The 20,962-nt window shown below is 38.7% G+C and overlaps 1 protein-coding gene across 1 annotated transcript in view; it reads left to right on the plus strand.

The window, feature by feature from the left end:
* Positions 1 to 4,570: 4,570 nt before the first annotated feature.
* The window catches only part of GPR156 (G protein-coupled receptor 156), a 78,472-nt gene continuing 62,080 nt past the window's right edge, over positions 4,571 to 20,962 (plus strand). The window contains exons 1-2 of the mRNA XM_040251203.1: positions 4,571 to 5,025; positions 5,235 to 5,371. Coding sequence (XP_040107137.1) covers positions 4,930 to 5,025; positions 5,235 to 5,371 — 233 coding nt within the window. The 5' untranslated portion in view covers positions 4,571 to 4,929. The remainder of the gene's footprint in view (positions 5,026 to 5,234; positions 5,372 to 20,962) is intronic.

Genomic DNA, 20,962 nt, shown 5'->3' on the forward strand with positions numbered 1-20,962 from the left:
AATAAAGCTGAACTATAAAGGTGTCCAGGGCCATATTAATGTATAAGGGGATGATGAATACATAAATGCTGAACTTCATGGTTACACATTCCCTTTTCCTCCAAAACTCCACTGCTTCCAATATCCATTCACTTACTAAATCTTTTAAGAGTACTAACAACATGACTGACACCATTCTAGGTTCCTGAATACACTGGTGAACAAAAAAAAAAGATCCCAACCTTTAAAGAATTTATATTACAATAGGGGAACCAAACAGTAATCAGTGGACATAATACATACATACATAGAATTTAGAAGATATTAAGGACAATGGAGCATATTTGTAATTGTTCCTTTAAGGTCCTTGTGTGCCAATTATATCATTTCTATTATTCCTGTATGTTTTTATTAAACTTTTAAAAATGTACTATATAGGCCTTTTTTTTTTTTTTTTTTTTTTTGCTTCCTTGCATGCCTGGTAATTTTTTACTGATGATGGACATTTTGAATTTTTGAATTTTATGCTATTGAGTGCTGGATCTTGTTGTAGTCCTTTAATGAGCATTGGGTTTTGTTCTAGATTGCAGTTAAGTTTTTTGCAGATAAATTTGATCCTTTTTAAGACTTACTTTTAAACATTATGAGGGAAGGTCTAAAGTAGTTTCTAGTCTAGGGTTTATTTGCTCCATTTTTTCCCGAGAATTTTATCTAATATCCTGTATATCATGAGATCTGTCCACTCTGGTTGGTGGGAACACAAAGCATTTTCAACCATGTGTGAATTCCAGGAATTGTTCAGCTACTGTCTATCAGTGGTTATTTCTTTCACTTCAGATAGTTTCCTCTCACTTTTGCCTAGATCAATACTCAGAAAAAGACTGAGAGGGTCCCCAGCAGATTTCCAAAGCACTCTCTTTCTTGGTATCACCCTCTTCCTTATTACTCTGCCTCACAAATTTGTTTGCCTTGATGTCCCTAACTCCAGTCTATTCTTCTTACCTTAGCAAGACTTCTAGGCTCTCTTTGAGTTTCCCGTCTTGTGCCATGGCCTGCAAACTTCCTTCAGGCAGTAACTTTTGGTCAGTTATAGTCATTGGGATAATGTTTGTTTATATTTCATTTTCTGTCAGTCAATTGTAGGTTCACCTCATTTGTTTTCCAAAGTCCTGTGAAATCTGTTATCCAGTATCTGAAAAGAGCTTTTCAGATATTTTGTCTGGTTTTTGTTAGTTATAGCAGGAAGGCAATTCCAATAGCAGTTAATGCTTCATGAACAGAAGCAGAAGTTCTGCCAACTTCAAAACAACTTTTTAAAGGACAGTTATTGTAGGACTAGTTTTTCAATAGCCAGAAATAATGTGTAAAAGGATAGGGCAGATTTTTGTGGAAAGATATGGGGGCTGTTGTGGAGAAGGAAATGGCAACCCATTTCAGTATTCCTGCCTGGAGAATCCCATGGACAGAGGAGCCTGGTGGGCTACAGTCCATGGGGTCTCAAAGAGTTGGGCACGTCTGAGTGACTAATACACACACATGTTGGGGCGTGAGAGTTGTAAACCTATAAAGGACTGTCTTGCTCTTGGGAGCAGCATAGCTGATGCAGTGTCTGTTTTCCTAATGACTGGGCAGGATTCTACATTCTGTCAAGTAAACTGAAAGTCCTGCCATGGTCTTGGATCTGCTACCATCTGTGAACGAGACAGTTTACCTCTATAGACTTAGTGGGAGAGGCAGGGGAGGGGGGTGTTCTTGGAGGAGCCTGGCACACCTTTCTCTTTGTGCCTTGGATTCTTTATCTGTTTTATGGTCAGATGCCTTACTGTTATCCCCTCTGACACACCACTTCCCACCCACTTTCCCAATCGCTCAATCCGTTTTTGAAATCATTCAACTCTCTTCTTACAGTGACTAAGCCGTTCACTCTTTCACCAGCTCCTCATGTGTGAATCTTTGTGAATGTATGCTAATGTTGAAATTGAAAGCCTGCCCCATGGTGGAGCCTAGTGTCATGGTTTATAAAGCTCCAACACTGGATAGCCATTGACTGTAGGGGGGCCTAGCACTCAAATTTCCATACCATTGTGTTAGTCTGTCCACATGTGACCTTTAGAATGTACTCAGAAATCTGTTCAAATGGACAATTCCATCATGTTCACAAAATCTCCCAAGGATGATTTGGGCTTAAGGTTGTTATTCCTTCTGAGAGCCACAGTGTTGACCATCTTTGGCTTCTACCTACTAGATGTCACTAGCGCCCTCCTCTGTTTTGATAACCACATCTGCCAGATGTCCTCTGGAGGTGCCAAACTGCACTATTTGAGAGTCACTGGTATACACGTGCTACTGTACGCCACACTCCAGAGAACCCATAGATATGAAACTCTAGGAACCAAACATGAAGAAACTTAATAGGACATTGGTGTCCTCTTGGGTGAGCTCAGTCCAGGATGTCTGCCCCATCCAGGGTGTATACCAGGAGGACACTGGCCTTGCACTGTAAACACCAGGATTTGAGTCCTATCTCTGCAGATTTGGAGCAAGTTTCTTCACTTTTCTGCTCTTAAGTTTCCTTTTGTGAAAATGAGGAAAGGTCTTGTTTACTTCACATGACACAGTTGCGAGAGCAAAATGAGGTTTTATGTATAAACACACGTCTATATGATATAAGGATACACAAACAAGGACTTAATAATGGTTCAAATATAAGTGTACTTATTTGCAAGTATGATTAAAAGGGTGAAATAGGAAAAATGTCTTTTAATCCATCATGCAGTATAGTCTTTCCTGTGGCTTCTAATATTGCTCTATGCTAGAAGACATAGTAGGGGATGTCTAGCTTTTAAGAAAAAGAAAAAAATTGTCTTTTCAGTGGTTAAGGTTTCAACTAAATTAAGATGCAAATAGTCATGTTTTTCGAGAAGGAAATGGCAACCCATTCCACTGTTCTTGCCTGGAGAATCCCAGAGATGGGGGCTGCCATCTATGGGGTCGCACAGAGTCGGACACAACTGAGGTGACTTAGCAGCAGCAGCAGCAGCAGCAGTCATGTTTTTATACTTCTTAATTTTCCATTCAGTAATCTGACCAGTCTACACAAGAATTTAAATGTCTTGACACGAGGTAGTGGCTTTTAGTTCTCTTGGGATTTCATTGTAATGAGCCTGGTAAATAATTCAGGAATATATGAGAGGCTAACATATGGGCAGCACCTGGTGCTATATTGTTCATGTCTAAGTATGCAGAATCCAAAGATGGCATTATACACCTGTCACTATTATTCTGTCTTAAACACAAGTCCTATATTCAGTGGCTATTGAAATAATTGATATTTTTTCCTCTTCCAATTTTCCTCCATAGTAAAAGAAAAATGTGCTAAGCTGTCCCAGAAACACAAACCAGAAGTGGCATCCTCTTTAAAATTCCCACTGGTAAAATTTCAAATCTGTTTTTCTTAAGAGATAGGTGCTTTAAAGAATTGGGGACATGTTTGCCTTTTCTGCTGGGATTAATTTGAACCTCTCTGCATTTCTACTTTTGTTCTGCTAGGTAGAGCTTGTTTTTAGATCACAGTGTTCATATTGTAGTCATCTTCTGAGAAAAGATGGTTACTGGCTCACTCTGTGGGAATTTTTAGAACCCTCAGTTTCTCTCCCTACTACTTGAGTAGCCTTTCTAGTAGTGTGACAGTTTTAAAAACAAATGAGTAAAAAACTCTATAAAGTGTTGGCGCATCCTTCTGAGATTTCATCCGACTAGACATAGACTGTTCCTCCATTCGCTGAGTGAATAGATCATCAGAGGACCGACCAACAGACAGTGTGTGCAGACACTGTGAGGCACCTGAGCCCACTGTCAGCCGGGACCAGACAGAGCTCAATCCCCGGGGTGTGTAGAAAGATCCTGGAGGGCCAGGGGCCTTCCTAGTAGGAGAAAAAGGAAGGTGTGCTCACATATGCAAACTAAAACTTTTGTAGTGCTGGGCTATGAAAGGATCTGAAGAGGGACTGTAGAGCTTTATATCTATAAATTGTTAGATGTGCTTTATCTTTGTTTTAAAAGTATTGTTTATTAAAGAGGTTTTGAAATATATTTATTTAAATATATATTGTATTTTAAAATTTTGTTGTATATAAGAATGTATCATGTACAATTATGTATAATAAAAATATGCTTCCCTGGTGGCTCAGACAGTAAATAATCTGCCTGCAATGCAGGAGACCCAGGTTCAATCCCTGGATCAGGAAGATTCCCTGGAGAAGGGGATGGCCACCCACTCCAGTGTTCTTGCCTGAGAAATTCCATGGACAGAGGAGCCTGGTAGGCTACAGTCCATGGGGTTGCAGAGTCAGACAGAGCTGAGTGACTTTCACTCGCTCACTCACCTAAACCTTTGTTATATATAAGAATGTATTATATATAACTATATCTAATAAAAATATAGCTATTATAGTTAAATGTATAAAATATTTTAAAACCTCTGTAATAATCCATTTACATATATGTATGTGTTTGTGTTTGTTTGAGTAAATTATATGTATATAAATAAAACATTTATTTATTAACAGGTTTAATTGCTTTCCCCTCCTTCAGGACCTATGTGAGAGTACTTGGAGCAGTGACTGCCATCTGGTGGCAAGCTAAAATCATCACTTTGTGTGACCTAACGGTTACTAAGATGTCCACTCTTCACTCATGTGGTCTGCACTGGCAGCAGGGGACCAGGAGAGCCTGGAAGGTGTCTGATGTAGGAGCGTAGTGAAATAACTCTCCGCTTCCACCTGAATGGGTTGTTCATCCCAGATTCTGACCCAGGATCCAGCCCCAAAATGACACCTCTGAAGGAAAGATCTGAGTTGCTGTTGTGTTTTAGTCAAAGATCTGCTGGTTACCTACCAGTGGGTAACCAAGACTGCGAATAGGCACATACCAAGAGGGGCATATGATGACATGGAGCCTGAAATAAACTGCTCTGATTTGTGTGACGGTTTTTCTGGTCAGGAGCTGGAACATAGACCCCTTCATGATCTCTGCAGAACTACAATTGTAAGTGAGCAGCCATGGGGTGTCAGGGCTGCTGCTTAGATATACATGTTGTTGTTGTTATTGTTGTTAATGATAGTGGTGGTGGAGGGGGGAGGGGTAAATGTTTATGCAGGACACCTGTGTCCCAACTCTGGAGGTGATGGGGGCAGTTCATGTTTGATCTATAGAAGAGCTTCATTTCTAACAGCTTCTCTTCATTCTGTTCTCAGACCTCTTCCCACCATAGCAGTAAGACCATTTCTTCATTATCTCCTGCCCTCTTGGGTATTGTTTGGACTTTCCTAAGCTGTGGACTTCTCCTCATCGCCTTCTTTCTTGGCTTCACAATTCGCTGCAGGAAGAACAGGTAAGCAGCCCATGCCTAATTTCTCATCTTTCATCACCTGAAACATAAAACCCAGAGTGTTGGTGTCATTTTGGCACCATGAACTGCTGGCTGGTGTCAGAAAAGCTTGTGTCCTACTGTGGCATTAAGCTATGTGAGACACTCCCCCTGACGGAGGCCTGGCCTTGCAGTACAGATCCATCTTGAGAAGATGAAAGATCTTCCAGTATTGTGCTAACTATAATATCCAAAAAAGCAAATGAAGAGTTTCTCTTCATGAAGGAAGGTGAGATCCTTTGAAGAAGATCTATTTGTATTAAATACAGAGATCATGTAGAGAAATATTCCAAAGCAACATTAAAGTTTATGGCAGCAGAACTGGAACCAGTCTGGGTAAGCTAAGATTCTGCAAAAATAGTGAAGCCCCACTCCTGGCTATTCTGCTAGACAACTGTGACTAGTTGGAAAGTCACTGGTTCATCCAGGTAAGTGTGTATGGCACCCAAGACTGACAAAAGGGACTTGAAGAGTCTTCCCTTCACTGCCATCCAGTCGTTCCCGCAGGACCCACCCCATCTCTCCCGTTTTGTGCTGTCATTCTGCTCCAGCTGTTCCAGGCTGCCTCCTGAGAAGCCTTGCTCCAGCCCTCTCTTCCTGGCCCTCAGGCCATTTCTGGTTGGATCCTGTTGTCAAATTTCAGCAATTCCCTCGGAGATGCCAAACTCATCTGGCTCCATACCAGCCTGACATTTGGTGGTAATTAGTGTGTTCTGCTCCATTGCCTAGGCTTGGCACTCAGGTGAGGGTCATTTAGTTGGATTTGTCTCTAGGCATTTGGGGTGCCTCTGGCTATCTGAGGCATGGAGGATGTGAAACTGCTGGGCAGAAGTGGCTTGATCTGCTGGGTCAACCTCAGCATGGCCATGAAGCATGGCACTCAGCCCTGGGGGTACCCCTGAAGCTTCCCCAGCCACTCTTCACTCTATTTCTTAGATACACTAAGCTTGCTCTCATCTTAAGGCCTTTGACTTACTGTCCCTTTACTGTTCCCACTGCCTGAGAGTCTTCTCCAAATCTTCCCATGACTAGTTCCTTCTCATCTGATAGGTCTTGGCTCAAATGTCATCTCTTCAGAGAAGACTTCCCTGATCATCCTATCTAAGGCTACCTCTTTATAGAATGGCCACCCAGCCTCTACACCTCATGCCATATCCTATCACTCATTTATTTTCTTCATAGCAAGTCTCACTCTCTGACATCACCGTATTTGTCGATTTACCTGTTTATTGTCTGTATCACCCACCAGAATGTAAAGTCCACAAACACAGGAACCTTCTCTGTCACGTTCACCACTGTCTCCAGTACTTAGAACAGACAGGAACATAATAAATGCTCAGTATATATGCTTTTGCTTCCCTGATGGCTCAGTGGTTAAGAATCTGTCTGTCAGTACAGGAGACATGGGTTCAATCCTTGGGTCAAGAAGATCCCCTGAAGAAGGAAATGGCAACACACTCCAGTTTTTTTGCCTGGGAGATTCCATGGACAGAGGAAACTAGCAGCATATAATCCATGGGGTTGCAAAAGAGTCAGACACAACTGAGAGACTAAACAACAACAGAATATGCTTTCAGTCATCCTGGAAGGAAGGAGATATAAATCCCAGCAGTGTCTGTTGCCAAGAAAATGACTAGGAAAATCACACATTTCAAGGTTAGAAAACTGTGGAGTATCCTGTTTTCAGCTGCAACATATTTCTATAATGCAAATTAGTGCCCAGTTGGCAAATAAGAAAATAACATCATTGGTTCATATATAATTTTTTCCCCCAGCAAATCAATAGTTTAAAGCACTGAGGGCTAATTTTTCTTGAGTTAACCAAGGAAGCCTTAAGTTAAGAATACTCTGGCAGTGCAAGAAGTGGCTGGTTTAATGACTTCAGGAACTGGTATTCTACCTTACAATGTGACCCTATCTGATGAAGTTGTGGGAGCAGATGAAGACATGGAAAAGACATTTCTCTTGTTTTTAAAAACAATGTGCTATTGAAGAGAACATAGATTCAAATTAGATTTTGATGACAATTTATCTATTGGAGGTAAATGCCCTTAAGGACCTATCTCTTGCAGATTTAAGGCTATAAAAATCAACTGTGATCCTGGGTACAAGTGGTAGTGGACATCTACTAACATTTTAATTGAGATAATTATTATTTTATTAGTATTCTGGTTACAAAGTTAAATGTTTCAAATGTTATGGTCCCATACTATTTTCCCCATAGCCCATTATTTTTATACACAATTTTGTGGAATGCAAGGTTTTTTTTAGAAGCATTTATATGTCCTGTTAAAATAGGAACACTTATAAACAGTGTTATGCTAGAAGCACCAATATTTCTTTCATTCTGTTGAAGGTTTTGTTGCCTGTCTTGCCTGCAGCAGGCACATGACTTGGCATAAAGAATAAAATATTAAGAGACACTGTGAATAAAAACACATTTCGCAATTAAGTAGCTTACAAGGTCAGACAGGGAAAGATAAAATAACCCAGTTTCAAGAGCACTTTCTTAAATAGCAAAATTTGTTCAGAGGTGTAGCATCACAGTTAGATGTCTCATTTCATTCCATTTCTGTGGCCTCTAAATTTCTGCCTGTGATTCTGTGTGTGCCAGAGTAAGAAAAACATTTTAATAAAATAAAAATAGTTTAGTAATGTTCAAATTCTGTTACTGATATTGCATTTTTATAACATTTTAAAATGTAGTCTACAAATGAAAACCAGTAAAGATATAGAAGATTTGAACAATCCCATCCACCAGCTGGACCTAATTGACATTTGTATAATCCTACACCCAACAGCAGCAGAATACACATTCTTTTCAAGTACGCATGGAACATTTACCAAGATAAATCATCTTCTGGGCCATAGAAAAGGTCTTATTAAATTTAAAAAAGATTCAAATCATAAAGAGTGTGTTCTCTGACCCACAATGGAATTAAACTAGAAATCCATAACAGAGAAATCTCTGGAATATTCTGAAATATTTGGAAACTAAATGTTGTTTAAATGCTAAGTCATGTCCAACTCTTTTGTTAGCACTTTAAAATAACCCATGATCAAGACAAAATCAGAAAGGAAACTAGAAAGTATTTTCAACTGAATGAAAGTGAAAACACAACATGTCAAAACTTGTTGGATGCCATTAAAGTAATACTTTAGGGGAAATTAGAGCAGTAAACTCCATGTTATAAGAAGAAAGATCCATCTTACAGAACAGAAAAAAAGGGTGAATGAGTCCCAAAATAAGCACAGGAAAGGAATAATAAAGATTAGAGTGGAAATTTATAAAAGAAAAAACAGAAAAAAAATAGTGAAACCAAAAGCTCTTTATGAAGACCAATAAGATTGACCAACTTCTAGGTCAGGAAAAATAGATTGATTACCTAAGTAAGGAGAGAGAGCTATCATCACTAAAGATTCTATACATATTAGAAGGATAATAAGTTACTGTCATGAACAACTATGGTAGGCAGACTCTAAAATGTTCTCTGATAAGGCCTACCTCCTAGTTGTCACACTCTTGTGAAATCCCTTCTTGTGTGTGGGCTGGACTTGTTTATTTGCTTATTAATCACTTGGAATAAGGTTACAAAAGGGTATGATATCCCTTTCACTCTTTCTCTTACACTCTGAGGAAATACACCTTCCATTTTGTGAGCTGTCCTGTGGAGAGGCCTACATGGCTAGGAACTAATGTTTCTAGTCTGTAGTCAGCAAGGACTTGAGGATTATTAACAGGCATGTCAATGAGCTTGAAAATAGATCATCTGAGGTCTGCTAAGGACAATGTGAATAAGCTTGGAAGCAGATTTTCCCCTTGGAGGACTACAGCCATGGCTCACCAAGAGGTATACCTGTGAGAGACTCTGAGCCAGATGCACCCCATTAAACTGTGCCCTTATTGCAAAAATATTACCAATTTTACAAAATTCTTCTAAGAAACTGAAAATAAAGGAGCATTTCCTAATTCATTCTAATGAAGAAAGCATTACCCTGATATCTAAATCTAACAGACATTAGAAGAGAAAAATTATAGGCTAATGAACACAGATCCAAAATTCTAAACACAATTTTAACAAATTGAGTTCAGTTCAGTTCAGTTGCTCAGTCCTGTCTGACTCTTTGTGACCCCATGGACTGTAGCATGCCAGGCTTCCCTGTCCATCACCAACTTGCAGAGCTTTCTCAGACTCATGTCCATCGAATCCGTGATGCCATCCAACCATCTCATCCTCTCATCCTCTCTTCCTCCTGCCTTCAATCTTTCCCAGCATCAGGGTCTTTTCAAATGAGTCAGTTCTTTGCATCAGGTGGCTGAAGTATTAGAGCTTCAGCTTCAGCATCAGTCCTTCCAATGAATATTCAGGACTGATTTCCTTTAGGATTGACTGGTTGGATCTCCTTCCAGTCCAAGAGACTCTCAAGAGTCTTCTCCAACACCACAGTTCAAAAGCATCAATTCTTTGGTTTAGCATTCTATATGGTCCAACTCTCACATCCATACATGACTACAGGAAAAACCATAGCTTTGACTAGATGGACCTTTGTTGGTAAAGTAATGTCTCTGCTTTTTAATATGCTTGGTTTAGTATTAGGTTTGTCATAGCTTTTCTTCCAAGGAGCAAGCATCTTTTAATTTCATTGCTGCAGTCACCATCTGCAGTGATTTTGGAGCCCCAAAAGTAAAATCTGTCACTGTTTCCTGTTCAATTTGCCATGAAGTGATGGGACCAGATACCATGATTTTAGTTTTCTGAATGTTGAGCTTTAAGCCAACTGTTTCACTCTCCTCTTTCACTTTCATCAAGAGGCTCTTCAGTTCCTCTTCGCTTTCTGCCATAAGGGTGGTATCATCTGCATATATGAGGTTATTGATATTTCTCCTTGCAATCTTGATTCCAGCTTGTGCTTCATCCAGCCTGGCATTTCGCATGATGTACACTGCATATAAGTTAAATAAACAGGGTGACAATATACAGCCTTGACATATTTCCCAATTTGGAAGCTATCCATTGTTCCATGTCTAGTTCTAACTGTTGCTTCTTGACCTGCATACAGATTTCTCAGGAGGCAGGTAAGGTGATCTGGTATTCCCATCTCTTGAAGAATTTTCCACAGTTTATTGAGATCCACACAGTCAAAGGCTTTGGCGTAATCAGTAAAGCAGAAGTAGATATTTTTCTGAAACTCTTGCTTTTTTGATGACCCAATGGATGTTGGCAATTTGATCTCTGTTTCCTCTGCCTAAATTGAGTACAACCAATATCAAAAGAATAATTCATCATGACAAAGTGAAGTTTATTCCAGGAATGCAAAGTTTTTTTTTATATCCAAAGATCAGTTAATATAATATGCTATATTTACCAACTGAAAAAGAAAACCATATGATCATCTCAATAGACACAGAAAGAGTATTTGACAAGATTCAACATACATTCCTGATAAAGTCTCAACAATCTAAAATAGAAAAGGATGCCCTCAACCTAATTAATGAATCTATGAAAAACCAATAGCTAACACCATTTTTAATGGTAAAAGACTGAATGCTTGCCCATTGCAACCAGAAACAAGATGTCTGCTCTCATCACTTCTCTTCTACCCAGTGGAGTGTGAAAAGAAATAAAAGCCCCCTAATTTAAAAAGGAGGGCTTCCCTGGTGGTTCAGTGGTAAAGAATCCACCTGCCAATGAAGGAGACACAATTCGATCCCTGGGTTCAGAAGATCCCCTGGAGAAGGAAATGGCAACTCACTCCAGTATTCTTGCCTGGGAAATCCCATGAACGAAGAGCCTTGTGGGTCCAAGGAGTTGCAAAGAGTCATACAACACTGAGCTTGCACGCATACATTCACTAAGTTACTTAATTACTAACTGTTACAGAAATATAGATATATACATCAATAGACCAGATAGAATCCAGAAATAAACCTATGCATATATGGGAAACTGCTTTTCAATAAAGATGCAAAGACAATTCAGTGGAAGAGGGACAGTCAATCTTTTTAACAAATGGTGCTGGAACAATTATATACCCATATGCAGAAATGAACTTTGATCTCCATCTTGCACCTATTCAGAAATTAACTCAAAATGGATCATAAACCTACCTATAAAATCTAAAACTGTAAAACTTCACAAAGAAAGCATAGGAAAACCATTTTGTGACCTTGGAATAATCAAAGATTTATTAGATGCAACAATAAAGGTAAAATCCATAAAGAAAACATTGATGAATTGGACTTCATCAAAATTAGAAGCATCTTCTCTTTTAAAGAGAATCTTAAGAAAATTAAAAAGAATGCCACATACTAGAAGAAGATATCTGCCAGTCATGAATCTGATAAAGAACTTGTATCCAGAATATATAAATAATGCTAAAAAATTGATAATAAAAGAAATAATCCAACAACAACAACAACAAATGAGCGAAAGATTTGAATAAACACTTCACTGAAGATATATGGATGGCAAATAAACACATGACGAGAGAGTCATAGGGAAATGCAAATTAAAAGCAAATGAAATACTGTCACACACCTATTAGAATGGTTAAAATTTTAAAAGACTAACCAAATTAGGCAAGGATCTCATTCAGAATTGATGAAGAAATAAAAAGCTTTTCAGACAAGCAAAAGTTAAGAGAATTCAGTACCACCAAACCAGCTTTACAATAAATGTGAAAGGGACTTATATAGTCAAGAAATACAAGAGAAGAAAAAAGATCTACAAAATCAACCCCAAACAATTAAGAAAATGGCAATAGGAACATATGTATCAATTACTTTAAATGTAAATGGATTAAATGCCCCAACCAAAAGACATAGACTGGCTGAATGGATGCAAAAACAAGACCCATATATATGTTGTCTACAAGAAACCCACTTCAGACCTAAAGACACATATAGACTGAAAGCGAAAGGATGGAAAAATATATTCCATGCAAATGGGAAGCAAAAGAAAGCTGGAGTAGCAATTCTCATATCTTTTTCCACAACTGGAAAAAGACGAACAACCGCCCCCCCAAAATTAGTAGAAGGAAAGAAATCATAAAGATCCAAGCAGAAATAAATGAAAAAGAAAAGAAAGAAATAGTAAAGATTAATAAAACTAAAAGCTGTTTCTTTGAGAAGATAAACAAAATTGACAAGCCTTTAGCCAGACTCATCAAGAAAAAGAGAGAAGAATCAAATCAACAAAATTAGAAATGAAAAAGGAGAGGTTACGACAGACAATGCAGAAATACAAAGGATTATAAGAAACTATTATGAACAACTATATGGCAATAAAATGGATTACCTGGAAGAAATGGACAGATTCTTAGAAAAGTTCAATCTTCCAAGACTGAACCAGGAAGAATTAGAAATTATGAACAACCCAATTACAAGCACTGAAATTGAAGCTGTGATAAAAATCTCCCAAAAAACAAAAGCCCAGGACCAGATGGCTTCACAGGAGAATTCTATCAAACATTTAGAAAAGAGCTAATGCCTATTCTTCTAAAACTCTTTCAAAAAATTGCAGAGGAAGAAATTCACTCTATGAGGCCACCATCACCCTGATACCAAAACCAGACAAAGACAACACAAAAAAAGAAAACTGCAGGCCAGTATCACTGATCAACATAGATGCAAAAATCCTCAACAAAACTTTAGCAAACAGAATTCAGCAACACATCAAAAAGCTCATATACCATGATCAACTTGGGTTTATTCCAGGAATGTAAGGATTCTTCAGTATACACAAATCAATCAATGTGATACACCATATTAACAAATTGAAAGATAAAAACCATATGATAATCTCAACAGATGCAGAAAAAGCCTTTGACAAATTCAGCACCCATTTATGATTAAAACTACAAAAAATAGGCATAGAAGGAACCTACCTCAACATAGTAAAGGCCCATGATAAACCTACAGCAAACATTATCCTCAAGGGTGAAAAACTGAAAGCATTCCCCCTAAGATTAGGAACAAGACAAGGGTGTTCACTTTTGCCACTGTTATTCTACATAGTTCTGGAAGTCCTAGCTACAGCAATCAGAGAAGAAAAAGAAATAAATCCAGATCAGAGAAGAAGTAAAGCTCTCACTGTTTGCAGATGACATGATACTGTACATAGAAAACCCTAAAGATAGTATCAGAAAATTACTAAAGCTTATCAGTGAATTTAGCAAAATCATAGGATGCAAAATCAATATACAGAAATGACTTGCATTTCTATATACTAACAATGAAAAATCAGAAAGAGAAATTAAGGAATCAATCCCATTTACCATCGCAGAAAAAGAATTAAATATCTAGGAATAAACTTACCTAAGGAGACAAAAGAACTGTACACAGAAAATTATAAGACACTAATGAAAGAAATAAAGACAACATAAACAGATGGAGAGATATTTCATGTTCCTGGGTAGGAAGAATCAATATTGTGAAAATGGCTATACTATAAACACAATCTACAGATTCAATTGGATCCCTATCAGATCACCAATGGCATTTTTCACAGAACTAGAACAAAAACTTTCACAATTCATATGGAAACACAAAAGACCCCAAATAGCCAAAGCAGTCTTGACAAAGAAGAATGGAGCTGGAGGAATTCAGATTATACTACAAAGCTACAGTCATCAAGACAGTATGGTACTGGCACAAAAACAGAAATATAGACCAATGGAACAAGATGGAAAGCCCAGAAATAAACCCATGCACTTATGGGTACCTTAGTTTCAAAAAAGGAGGCAAGAATATACAATGGGGCAAAGACAGCCTCTTCAATAAATGGTGCTGGGAGAACTGGACAGCTACATGTAAAAGAATGAAATTAGAACACTTTCTAATACCATACACAAAGATAAACTCAAAATGGATTAAAGACCTAAATGTAAGACCAGAAGCTATAAAACTCTTAGTGGAAAATATAGGCAGAACACTCGATGCCATAAATCAAAGCAAGATCCTCTATGACCCACCTCCTAGAGTAATGGAAATAAAAACAAGAGTAAACAAGTGGGATCTGATTAAACTTAAAGGCTTTTGCACAGCAAAGGAAACTATAAGCAAGGTGAGATGACAACCCTCAGAATGGGAGAAAATAATAGCAAATGAAACAACTGACAAAGGATTAATTTCCAAAATATACAAGCAGCTCATGCAACTCAATACCAGAAAAACAAACAACCCAATCAAAAAGATGTAAACAGACATTTCTCCAAAGAAGACATACAGACGGCTAACAAACACATGAAAAGATGCTCAACATCACTCATTATTAGAGAAATGCAAATCAAAACTGCAATGAGATATCACCTCACACTGGTCAGAATGGCCATCATCAAAGTCTACAAAACAATAAATGCTGGAGAGGGTGTGGAAAAAGGGAACACTCTGCACTGTTAGTGGGAATGTAAATTGATACAGCCACTATGGAAGACAGTATGGAGATTCCTTAAAAAACTAGGAATAAAACCACCAGATTACCCAGCAATTCCACTCCTAGGCATATACCCTGAGGAAACCAAAATTGAAAGAGACACATTATCCCATGGTTCATTGCAGCACTATTTACGATAGCTAGAACATGGAAACAACCTCGATGTCCATCTACAGATGAATGGATAAAGAAGTTGTGGTACATATACACAATGGAATACTACTCAGCCATAAAAAGGAATGCATTTGAGTCAGTTCTGATGAGGTGGATGAGGTGGATGAACCTAGAGCCTATTTTACAGAGTGAAGTGAGTCAGAATGAGTAAGATAAATATTGTATTCTAACATATATATGGAATCTAGAAAAGTGGTACTGAAGAACTTATTTATAGGGCAGCAGTGGAGAAACAGACATAGATGGACATGGGGAGAGGGGAAGAGAGGGTGAGATGTATGGAAAGAGTAACATGGAAACTTACATAACCATATGTAAAATAGATAGCCAACGGGAATTTGCTGTATGGCTCAGGAAACTCAAACAGGGGCTCTGTATCAATCTAGAGGGGTGGGATGGGATGGGAGATGGGAGGTAGGTTCAAAAGGGAGGGATATATGTATACCAATGGCTGATTCATATTGAAGTTTGACAAAAAACAACAAAATCCTATAAAGCAATTATCCTTCAATAAAAAAATAAAAAACTAGCTAAATTAAATATTGGAAATACTGCTGATGGGGCTGTAATATGGTAAAATCACTCTGGAAAATAGTCTGGAAGTTTCTTTAAAAGTTCACCATATGGCTACTGTAAGATCCAGTCATTCTGCTCCTGGGTTTTTATCCAGAGAAATAAAATTATATTTCTGTATAATTACTTGTGTACCATGTTCACAACAACTTTATTTGTAATAGCCCCAAACAGGAAATAATGCAAAGTAATGCAAATATCCATCAACAAGTGAATGGATAAATGAAGTATGGTATATCCATACAATGAAAGAGTACTCAACCTTAAAATAATTATTAATACTTGGAACTGCATAGATGAGTATCAGAATAATTATGCTGGGTGAAAGAAGGTAAAAAAGATTATATACTATGTAATGTCAATTATATAAAATTCTAGAAAACTAATCTCTTATTACCTAATCTGTAATGATAGAAATCAGATGAATGGTTGCCTTGCAGTTTGGGAGTAGCACAGAAGAGTAGGAAGGAAGGATGACCAATGGACAGGTGGCAACTTTTGGGGTGATGTTTCATACTTTGATTGTGGTGAATGTTTCACAGGCATATATCAAAACTTAACAAGTCATGTGCTTTAAACAAAATCATAGTTTATTGTATGTCAGTTAGACTCAATAAAGCTATTTCAGTTCAGTTCAGTCACTCAGTTGTATCCGACTCTTTGTGACCCCATGGACTACAGCATGCCAGACCTCCCTGTCCATCACCAACTCCCAGAGTTTACTCAAACTCATGTCCATTAAGTCAGTGATGCCATTCAAGCATCTCATCCTCTGTCATCTCCTTCTTCCACCTTCAATCTTTCCCAGCATCAGGGTCTTTTCCATTGAGTCAGCTCTTCGCATTAGTTGGCCAAAGCTGTAAGCTTCAGCTTCACCATCAGTCCTTCCAATGAATATTCAGGACTGATTTCCTTTAGGATTGACTGGTTGGATCTCTTTGCAGTCCAAGGAACTCTCGAGTCTTCTCCAACACCACAGTTCAAAAGCATCAATTCTTCAGTGCTCAGCTTTCTTTATAGTCCAACTCTCACATCCATATATGACTACTGGAAAAACCATAGCCTTGACTAGATGGACCTTTGTTGGCAAAGTAATGTCTCTGCTTTTAAATAAGCTATCTAAGTTGGTCATAACTTTGCTTCCAAGGAGCAAGCATCTTTTAATTTCATGGCTGCAGTGACCATCTGCAGTGATTTTGGAGCCCCCCCAAAATAAAATCTCTCATTGTTTCCACTGTGTCCCCATCTATTTGCCATGAAGTGATGGGACCAGATGCCATGATCTTAGTTTTTTGAATGTTGAGTTTTCAGCCAACTTTTTCACTCTCCACTTTCACTTTCATCAAGAGGCTTTTTAGTTCCTCTTCACTTTCAGCCATAAGGATGGTGTCATCTGCATATCTGAGGTTATTGATATTTCTCCCTGCATCTTGATTCCAGCTTGTGCTTCATCCAGCCCAGCATTTTGCATTATCTACTTGGTATATAAGTTAAATAAGCAGGGTGACAATATAAAGCCTTGACGTACTCCTTTCCTGATTTGGAACCAGTCTGTTCCATGTCCCATTCTAACTGTTGCTTCTTGACCTGCATACAGATTTCTCAGGAGGCAGGTAAGGTGGTCTGGTATTTCCATGTCTTGAAGAATTTTTCACAGTTTGTTGTGATCAATAAAGCTATTAAAAACTCTTATTTAGAAGCATTGTTATTTATCTGAGAAGGTTCTCATGAGTGAGAAAAGTATACCATATTTGGTGTCCTTTTCCAAAGGGCCTGCTAGGTAACCTAAAACTCAGCTGATAACTGTGCTAGATATTAATGACTGATATGGAAGAATGCACTCTTTTTTTCTAGATTCCTCATGCAGTTTAATAAGGACCAAATTAACTCTTGGAGCAAAGCAGATCCTTTCAGTTCCAAATGAAGGCTCTCCTGGTGCCTCTTCTGAAATGCACAATAAAAGGGCAATGTTATAAATTCTGCATGAAGCTAAACTTCTTCAATTAAAAGTCTATCTTTTATTCTAAAACCTTACCTCACTGTCATTTGTGATAATGATTGTTGATGGTAGTTATTTACATATTGTTGCTTCTCAGAATCAAAAGTAACATTCCTATAATAATCCCTAGTGTCTGGGGTTTGACTTCCTGAGATATCAAGAAGTTTAAGGATTGAGTATGAGATTTTGAGTATGGGTGTGAGATTTTGCCCTACTTATAAATTAATAACTTAACTTGTTACTGTTTTATGTTAAAAGACAGGAGACTCTTGGGTCAGATTCAAAGTAGTTCATTACTCATGGTAAAAAGCAGTCAGGAGAGCCTCATGTACTTTGTGCTGGTTCCCATGCCCCTGGTCCCATGGGGATGATTCAGGGCCCATGATGGATGATGTTGCACACTCAGGGGGCTGCCATTAAAGGAAAGCAACCTAAGCCTGGGGAATTCATCACTTTTATAGTGAGTCATAACAAGCCTATTCTTTGGAAGGGAGGGTATATTAACTCATCCCTCAAGGTTGCTCACTGCAGACGCAACCCTGCAAAATCATCTGGATAAAGAGCAGTCAGGGCCTCTCCTGTGGGCATACCCAGCAAGAATGTGTGGAGCTGTTCATGCACATGGCAGATTGCCTGTCCCAACACTGGAAACCCTGCATGGAGGCATCTGCTACCTCTGCCTGTACCCCCGGCTGGAGTGGCAGCCAGAGATCCAGATGCTGGTAAATGGCTGGAATATGTTCATCCCTGTGGCCTGCTCACTCTACCATATTTCCTTCCTGAGTAGTGTCCTCATACAGGTCCTCTGGCAGAATCTGGCAGAGTTGAATTACATTCAACATTCAGTGAATTCAGGCAGTTCATTCATGAGTTACTTCATGTACCCTGCTCTATTTGTTCTCTTTGCCTTCAGAAAGTTCAATTACAATATGAATCATGGTTCTCAAGCATGTTATTGTTTAACCTTTCTAAGAATCTCTCTGACTCCCCAGGTTTCACATTATTTTTCATTATCATGAAAAGACCTCAGTATCCCCACACTTTTGAGAAGGATTAGACTCATCCTCAACTTTTCTTTATCCTTTGCATCCCTGAGCTCTCTGTATTATCACCTTAGTGAGTTTTATCTATCAATGTCAATAGTAAATGTTTACTGAACACCTACTGTGCTCAAGATACTGTGTAAAATGTGATTAAGGATTCCTGGGAACATCAAAGGGATCACCTGGGTGGAAAAACACAAGCAAGTCCCAAAAGTACATTCTATTTTTTAAAATAGCTTTTCAAAAAATAATGCTTTGTGGCAGAGATGGGAACTGTGCTCCTCTCATGTCAATTGTTTCAGGTCTGTTTTCTGAGTGGTTTGAATAATTAGAGATGAAGAGGAAGTGACTGGCAAGAAAAGAAGGCAGTACTGATCTTGTGGGCTTCAACAAAGTTTGCTTTCGTACTATGCCCTACAGGGATTTCTGGGATCTTCTCTATAATACTCGATTTGATGGTTATTGGCCAAGAAGGAAGGAGAGCCAGGCAGGCCTAGAATAAATAGCACCCATATAGCTCATTTGGGGGATAGTGTGGCAGGGCCATGATTGAATGAGGCAGAGTGACCAGGGACAGATCCTACAAAGCCTTACCAAAGAGAGAGTTAAAGTTTGTAGCTGGGATAAATTATGTCAGTCATCACATCCAAAGGATTGAGCATAGAATCAAAATTAGGTGGTGTATCATGTCAGAAGCCACTGGATTTCAGGAATAGTGCTGGAAAAGAGGTGCAAATCTTAAAATGAAGTGAAAAAATCTAGGATTGTGATCAGAGATGATGTCTTCTTTGGGTACCAGCTATGGGTGAGTCAGCAGAAGATAATGAGAAAAAATCAAGATTAATGCGTAAGAGCAGTTTCTATAAAGTCCTTTCATGCTGTTTATCCTCCTTGCAGTCAGGCCTAAAATATCATCTCCAGATGAAGTAGACACAACCTCCTTTGTGTACCCATAATTATAGATAGGTAACACAGTTACCCCATCACAACTTACTGGTTTGGGATGAAGAGGGGGCTTTGTCTCTCCTACCAGATAATGAACTCCTTGGCTTTAGGACCATATCTTATTGATCTTTGTATCTTCATTGTCCCTAGGTTATACTCCATGTTTCTTAATGAACAAATTAAATGGCCTGGAATATAGACTGTGGTGATAAAGATACTTCTTAGAAGACAGACATCTTCATTCTTTAACTTTGGTACATTATCAATTCTATATTAAATTGTGCCATAGATAAGCAAGTGCTTTCTATTGTTTTTCTCTCCTGGTGGTTGATCCCTCCAGGAGCCCAGGGAGTGACATCCAAAATCTCAGATTTCCAGTTCTCTTGGTCATGGCCCTTCATTCTGAACTATCCTTTCTGTCTTTGTCATATCACTAAAATCTGTCTGCTTTTAATACCCTGTTGGCCACAGAGTTCTGAACTTTTAAAAGCCGTGTCATAATTGTTTTGTGGTTGAGTCGCCAAGTCATGTCTGACTCTTTTGAGACTCCATGGACTGTAGCCTGCCAGGCTCTTCTGTCCATGGAAATTTCCAGGCAAGAATGCTGGAGTGGGTTACCATTTCCTCCTCCAGGGGATCTTCCTGACCCAGGGATTGAACCCATGTCTCTTGACTCTCCTGCATTGGCAGGCAGATTCTTTATCACTGCTGCCACCTGGGAAGCCCTTTAAATATGGATTGAAGGACATAGAAAACAAGTTATAAGGTAAAGACTTTTTCAAGCAAAAGGAACAGAATATGCAAAGGCCCTAAGATAGGAATATACCCAGTGTTCAAGGAAAGCAAGGAGGCCAGTGTGACTCTAGCAGAATAAATGAGGCAGTAAATAGGAGAAGTCAGAGAGGTTGTAGAGGCCAGACCCTGTAGGGTCTTGTAGGTCAAATGACTTTGGCATTTACTTCAAGTGATATAGAGAGTCATTGTTGGGTTTGGAACTGAGGAGTGACATGAACTGACTTACATTTAGCAAGAAAACTGGCAGCCCTATTGAGAATAGACCTTTAACATTTAAAAATATCCATAGCATTCTCTTATCAACAACCTCAGATGATACCTCTCTAATGGCAGAAAGCAAAGAGGAACTAAAGAACCTCTTGATGAGGGTGAAGGAGGAGAGTGAAAAAGCCAGCTTAAAACTCAATATTAAAGAACTAAGTGATCTGACCGCATCACTTCATGGCAAATAGAAGGGGAAAAGGTGGAAGCAGTGACAGATTTCTTCTTCTTGGGTTCTAACATCACTGTGGTTGATGACTGCAGCCATGAAATTAGAAGACAATTGCTTCTCGACAGGAAAGCTTTGACAAACCTAGACAGTGTGTTAAAA

The sequence above is a fragment of the Oryx dammah genome, unplaced genomic scaffold, assembly GCF_014754425.2.
Source record: "Oryx dammah isolate SB20612 unplaced genomic scaffold, SCBI_Odam_1.1 HiC_scaffold_2, whole genome shotgun sequence".
In the NCBI taxonomy this organism is placed as follows: Eukaryota; Metazoa; Chordata; class Mammalia; order Artiodactyla; family Bovidae; genus Oryx; species Oryx dammah.